This window comes from Cryptomeria japonica, chromosome 4, assembly GCF_030272615.1.
Source record: "Cryptomeria japonica chromosome 4, Sugi_1.0, whole genome shotgun sequence".
Lineage (NCBI taxonomy): Eukaryota > Viridiplantae > Streptophyta > Pinopsida > Cupressales > Cupressaceae > Cryptomeria > Cryptomeria japonica.
In genome coordinates, this window is record NC_081408.1 from 606,743,015 (window position 1) to 606,750,607 (window position 7,593).

Genomic DNA, 7,593 nt, shown 5'->3' on the forward strand with positions numbered 1-7,593 from the left:
TTACAAGTAAAGAGAAAATAATTTCATTTAAATAATAATAATTTACCCCTTTTCTTCCAAAAATGCGAAAATGAGTAATTTAATTCTATCTCTCCAATGACTCTAAAATTTTTCCCTTTCTAAAATGCATAACTCAATAAATTTGTTATTTTAAAATTAGCTATTAAATTAACTCGCTATAACATAATAAAGCGACATTTTTAAATAAATGACTAATCTAATGCAAGAGTCTTGTTTATTCAAATTTCTCAACTAAATATGCGTAAATGTTACAAATGCGTAAATGAGTACACTAACCCCAGTTAAATACCTTAAGCTAGCTACAATCATAATTTAAAGAAAATCTCTTTAATTACTGATTAATCGTATAAAAGGAACTTCTATTTAAATTTCTATATCTCTAATGTGTACGTTTAATCATAATTTTAAATTTAATACTTAGGATAACATACCTCACTTACCTCGTGCAAGGCACGCAAATCGAGGAAGTCCTCCAAATCTCTCGACACGCATCCCAATGAAATGCAAGTCCCACGAATCCACACACGATGCTCACCTAACCATGGCTAAGGCAAGGACGAGAGTTATATGACCACTAAATCCGAATTCAAAAGATGAAGGAGCATACTCAACCTTGCAAATTCCAAAGGAGATGAACCTTGCCCTAAGCGGTGTTGTACCTGCAAATCTCCTGCACCCATGAATTCATACAAGCATGCATATACAAATACATATTCAATGAAGACGTTAGCTCAAGATTTATCACAAGGGTTAGGAACAATTACATTTACACGAGAATCGATGCAAAAGCACAATAATATGTATGCTCAGTTTATTTATATTATCTAAACTACACATTGCATATCGGTTAATCTACCATTCGAGAATGCCACATAGGAAGTCAATCAAGGTTAAACGGGTTTTAAAAGTCCGACTAGGGTATGGGCATTACAACAATATATTATTTAAGGAAATTTCTAAAATTTCTAATGACCACCTATCTTGAGCACTCATTCCATACATAATTTTAGTGAAAATGTGTATTGCAGGTTGCTCTTATTAAAATATTTTGAAATAGGTTATATCAATGGTTTTGAGATTGGTCACTAAATTATAAACATTTGTTTAAATTAAAGATATAATTTTTAAAACAATATTAGCATAAGAATGTTTTATTATATAATCTTGATATATACATTAATACTTAGCTAATAAAAAATTTGCTACCAAAAATAGACAAAGAATATGTTTTCATTTAATTAAGTAGTGTTTTTAAAGGGTCCCAACTCTTATACAAATCCATTAATGAACTCAATAGACCTCCAAACACAGTTGCAGCTAAGTTGAACAAAACCAACAAAAAGGAAGGAAAAAGGTATAATGAGGACTAAATCCCACTTAAAGTGATGTTGACAACCATCAACTAAACACTGATATATCTAGACAATTTCATATTCTCACCTAGATAGTTGTGCATCCTTAATCCAAGCATAAGAATAAGATATATATTTTTTCAAATACCTTTCTTCTTTAGTTAATGGATAGTAAAATAAAACTATTATCACCATTGGAGAAAGGAGAGAAGGGAGGAGAACCCATCTCCCTGACACCATAAAGGAAACAATCCATGAGAGAAAAATTGAGCCAATGATGTAGACCACAATATGTTAACATAATAGTGAAATTTACAAATAAAATCTCTAAATTGTGGATTTTGAATCTAAATAGAGATAAATTTAATCCACTCAACAAAATTTTCTTTATTAAAATTAATCAAATTCAATAAAAAAGTAGCCATAAAAACTAAAGTTCAAAATAGAGAAAAAATAAATTATCTTTTGCTAGGTCAATTTTTTCTAATTCCCCAAATTACCCCTCTTCACACCTCCCTAAACACCTCTCTAAGATTTGTCATTCTTATCATTCTTATATTCTAAGATACTTCTTGAATGTTATCATTTCTTCGAATGCATATTAAGTGTAGAATAAGAATAAGAAGTAAAAATATTTGTTTATAAAATTAGTGAGTAATACATTGTCTTCCTCTAAACATAATTTAATTATTGAAAAACTAATCTCAAACTTTTAAATTTAAAAATAGTTAAAAAAAAAAATTAATACATAGAATAAACACTTTGAGAAGATGGAAATTAGAGATCCTGTTATAATGAAATATTTTGCATTAAAGGAGTGCAACAATATAAACAAGATGAACCATAAAAGGGGAATTCTATTTCACAATTCTATTTCACACTCTTTGAACCATAAAAGGGGAATTCTATTTCACAATTCTATTTCACACTCTTTTTCTTGTTCATAGAAAAAGTAAAGAAGTTGAAATCATATAAAAAATAAAAATAAAGAAGTTGAAATCATATAAAAAATATAAAATCAAGGATAAAAGTCATTAAATTGATTCTTCACTAATTTCAATTAGTATAACATTGTGAACTTTAAAAAAAAATCAATTTACTGAATATAATATTATAGATTAGGCAAGAAAAAAAAATCAAATTGATTGAATATACATGTCAATAGGCCAACCTATCATGCCTGTCACGCACTATTGAGATTTGATATTATGAGTTTACAAATATCCAATTTCATATATTTTTTAATATTTTTATTATTATAACAATTTTAATGCATTCTTTATAAGATTTAGTAATATGTGATATATTGAAAGAATATTTTTGATCCATTATTAAAGATATGTGATATATTGAACAAATGTTATTGTTTTAGGGTGTGATTGTTTTAGGGTTTAGGGGAAATGATTCACTTTTAGGGTTTAGGGGAGATGATAATAAATGATGCTGATGTGTACACACCAGGGTTGAGCAAAATTGCTAATGAAAAACATTGAAATTATGGCTATTTTTTTTTGCCTTTTTATGTCTATGAAGAGATATTGAGTTCAAATCTTGACATGTTCCTCTTTGCATGTACATTTATTTTCATTTGAAACTGAGTCACCATGTGACATTTGCTTATAACTAAAACCTGTGATACTTTATTGTTGTCCACGTAAAGCTGATCATGAACAAATCATCTCATTTTTTACATTTCTGTTGCTCCTATTTCGATCTTCAAGAGCTGCTTGGAAGAGACTATTGCTACTACAAGCGAAAATGCACGATAAAGTTTCTGAAAGCACACAGGCTAGGGCTAGCGAATATGAGTTGCTTCAAGAGACTGGGGTGAAGTATTAATGCTCCCTGCATGTCATACATTATTGCGTTGTGAAACCTTGGTAAACATTGGCAGACCTACTGTGCGAAAACACTCCTTGTTTCCTTCATTAGACCATGGTACTGGTTGTGCTTGAACTCCCTGGTGCATGGTCATGCACCCATTAGTCCATTGGGATCCCATCTTCATGTTCATACACATCTGGGGCACCTGAAAGCATGGGATTCCCATTGGTACGCAGAAATGTGATGTGCTCATCTTATTTGGAGAAGTAAGCATCTACAACACATTTAAGAAAAAGACGTAAGTTGGAAAGATTACTTAATGTTTGCAAAACTCGAAAAACATGAAGCAAATGAATTCTGAATTTGGCTGTATGAATTCTTTAAACATGAACCGTGAAAACTTAATGACTGTAATGGAGCAACTTACTTGTACTTGAACTTGAAGCTGTTTGACGTACTGAATTGCTTCGTCAAGAATGGAAGCTTTGTCTGTCTGTCAAAAATAATTGAAATAGATAGTAACTACAATATTAGTTCAACTTCTGTGACTAAACTTCTAAAGTCTATTATAGTAATTAAAGCCATGGAAATAAGCCAACCTTCTTCGAATGAGGTATCAGAAGTTGAAGATCTTTCATTTTCTCATTTATTCTGCTCCTCCGCCTCTGCAAAACCCTCAAACATAGATCTCTTTCTTCCAAGCCATTGAATAAACATTCATAACAAAATCTCTTAAAGTCATGATAACTCTATAAAGGTCATAAGAGTTGAGAGGAAAAACCTTTTCGCACAAATTGTGAACGTGGGTAGATCTGTGTCTTTTGGATGAAGTACTGCTTCTGGGAGAAAGAGGTCTACATGAATCGACAAAGTCGTCTTCAAAGTCCTACATGCAAGACCATGAGGTACATATTAATTTAGGTTACAATCCTAGTTTTCATAGCCAAAAGATACAAAACATAAACAGATGGCTTATAGTGATCAATCAATCTGTTATTTACGTGTGAATCAAAGAAGAACCGTATTGCCTATACAAACGCTGAAATCAAAAGAAGTCAAATAAAAAACAGGTGTTTAAACACTTGTATAATTTAGTGGCATCTGTACGTACACGCCAGGGAACGAGAGGCGCACACGGGCGCTGCGTTGAGATGTTCAAGCCTGGTGTGTACACATTTCATCCTTTTTGCCATTAGTCAGTCATTACCAAAAAAAATTCAATATAGATGGTAGAATACGGCCAAACACAGACATAACTAGATGGTTCGCCATGTTTCTATAAAAAATTGTCCCTCCCACCACATAAATTACTCAATCGAAGAATGTAAGATTGACTAGAGTAGTGTACCGTATAACGAGAGTCGATTTCCACGAAGAGCTTCTTTTTCTTCGATTGGGCACTTTGCTTACTATTGCGGCTACTGAATGATTCAGTTGGGCAAAGAGGAGGATGAAAAGTAGGGGCAGCAGTAGAGGCATTGTCCTCTTCTTCTCCATGGATGAGCTGGAATGGAATGGTGAAGAAAGAGGATGTCAAAGGGGGAACGCTGGTGGTGGTATTCCCTTGCAAGAAATAATCTTGTTCGACGGAGTCGGTGTTTAAGAAAGCCATGGTCGCCCTAATGTGGGCTTCTGGTACTCTTTCTCCTAGAGCGGTAGCCATTGCCTACCCAACAGTGGACATTGCATATAAATAGATTGCACTCAATTTTTTTTGGGCTTTGCCGGTTGCCTCTTTATACTATCTTGGAAAGTATATCCCATACGATCTTGCAAAGTATATCCCATAATGTCGGCTTCTAGTACTCTTTTCTTCTGGAGCGGTAGCCATTGCTTACCGGACACTGGACATTGCATGTTAATAGATTGCACTCAATTCTCTTGTCATGGCGAAACAAAAGATTCATTCATCCATATTTCGCTGCACTCATTGAGTTTTCTTGGGTTTTGCCGGTTGCCTCTTTATACAATCTTCACCCGCAGCCTTCCTTCGCCCACAGAATTCCCGCGCCCACAGACTCCCTTCGTTCCACCCATTCCCACGGTATCGATAAAGCACAACTGAGCTTTTCACAATTCTTTAAACGTTTGTCTTAAATTATATGCGACCAATGATTTTCTATTATTAAAGGTACTTCACCTCGAACTCGTCGAATCCTAAGATACTTACATACAAGATGGTGGTAAGTCTATAAGTGAGATAGCTATCGTAAGAACGTAATTTCTTAATCTATGAAAAGGAAACTACAAAAAGGAAATCCAAGGCAAAGGTAAATATTATGTTATGAATGTTGCAATATACATCAAATACCATGAATCACTAACTATCTAACGTAACATTCTTTAATAAAGAAATATGTGGACAAAGAAAGAGGAGAAAAGGAGAAGGAAAGCATAATATTTACGTAAGTGCATAACATTTATGGGATCTTTGAGAGGTGCAGCTTCTATATCTGCTATCTTGTAGGCAGCCGAACCAGCCGAACCATAGACTTCAGTGACACTATAAGAACCAAGACATTGATTTTCGTAAAGGACAAGTCACCCATCAAGAAAGAGTTTTGGATAACTTTGTCATTATAACTTTGCTACATTTTTTCTTTTTTCTTGATAGGCTTGAATATGTTTGAGAGTATTGATACATTATTCATCAACCATCTCAAGTTGTTGTAGGCATACCATCAATGATACGCTTTTTAAAAAATTCTCAATGAAGGAATTTCTAACTTTAGAGGCATGATTGCATTAGCACCATAAATTAGGTTAGGTTATATGGAGGCTGTGAGAATATTTGTTTGGTAAGCCCATAAAGCATAAGACAATTAATTGTGCCAATGCTTGCCATGTTTATTAATAATTTTCTAAAGAATTTGCTCTTGATTACCTTATTAGAAGCTTCAGCTAGTCCATTGGATTGAGAATAGTAAGGAGTAGAGAAGTGATGTTGAAAGTGATATTTCTCAAGGAACTTCTTTACGTGTTTATTTTTAAATGAAGTACCATTGTCGGAAATCAAAGTGGAAGGTATACCAAATTGATCTATAATGTTATCTTGAATGCATTGACACATTATCTCAGTAGTCATGGATCAAAGGGGTATGGTCTAAACCGACTATATAAATTAAGTTTTAGTAGTAATGATGAAAGGATGTCCCTATGAAGAAGGATATGAGATTTTACCAATGAGATCAAAACCCCACCATGAGAAAGGCCAATAAGCCACTTGAGATCTAAGATCATAGGTAGGAGTGTGAATGAAATTGTTATGTTGTTGACACTAGTGATACTTTTTGACAAAGGAAAAGGAATCCTTTTCCATAGCTTTCCAATAGTATCCCATTTGAATTAATTTTTGGACTAAAGATTTACCATCAAAATTCCCATTGCAAGCACTTGATTGTGCTTCTTCAAGGGCAATAGGGATCTCTAGTTTGTTGAGATGACGAAGAAGAAGACCATTGTAACTTATTCAATAAAGGACATTAGAGAGAATAATATATCTTTTAGAAAGTTTTTGAATTTCAGCTCTAGTGTTCTTGCTTGTTGAATCAAGAAAAGTTCCATCACACATTAAAAAAATAATGGGAATACCACTTATCTAAAAAACATGGAGATAAAAATGAAGTCTGATTTAGACTTGCTTCCTAAGAACACAACTCCCCAAAGCTTTCTGGAATTCATCCAACCATTTACAACTCTGAATGCGGCATTGGGTGAAAAAGTGATGTGAAGTCACTCTTCTAAATATGGATTGTTGACGAAGTTGTAGTTGACTTTCCATAGTTTAAATAATATTGACCTTCCATCAGACGAAGAGTGGAGCACCCTACAAAAACTGACACATAAATCTTAAGAATCATAGTATGTATTGCACAGTTTTCTGCTTTTACTCTTAATTTCAAGGTTTTATGTTTTTTTGTTTGGAATTTGGCATCACTTGAAATAACTCTGTTTTATGAATAGGAAAAAACCAGCACTCGCTATTGCTAATCTAGCCTATGAATCTATGATGCATAGTACAAACCTTCAGCCTGCAAATTTATATTCTCAAATTCTCCCAAGTTTTAACATTTCTGCATTTCTCTATTTCTGATTACAAGGTTTTGGGCACTGCTATTATCTATATTTAATTTTTCATGGCTTGAATTAATATTTAATATTGAACTCTATTTTTTGAACAAGAGACATTAGGCATTGAGCAGTTGTTAAATTGATAATCCGGCCTGTGATGGCCATGTAAATTTGTATTGAGTTTGTGATACTAATGGCAGTCAGGATGAATGTTTGGTGCCTTAGTAATTGATTTTGATGTTGAGTCGTCACATGTTGCAAATTGACCTGAAGCTGTTGTTACTCCCTTGTTTCTATAAAAGGGAACTCAGGGTCATTTGCAAAG

The 7,593-nt window shown here is 33.4% G+C and overlaps 1 protein-coding gene across 1 annotated transcript; it reads right to left on the minus strand.

The window, feature by feature from the left end:
- Positions 1-2,908: 2,908 nt before the first annotated feature.
- Positions 2,909-5,139, minus strand: LOC131061111 (transcription factor PHYTOCHROME INTERACTING FACTOR-LIKE 13-like). Its single transcript, XM_057994622.2, has 5 exons — positions 4,546-5,139; positions 3,979-4,083; positions 3,797-3,862; positions 3,625-3,690; positions 2,909-3,471 (listed from the first exon to the last, which is right to left on the minus strand). Exons 1-5 carry the CDS (start codon positions 4,858-4,860, stop codon positions 3,226-3,228), a joined length of 798 nt encoding a protein of 265 aa, XP_057850605.1. The 5' UTR covers positions 4,861-5,139; the 3' UTR covers positions 2,909-3,225.
- Positions 5,140-7,593: the final 2,454 nt, after the last annotated feature.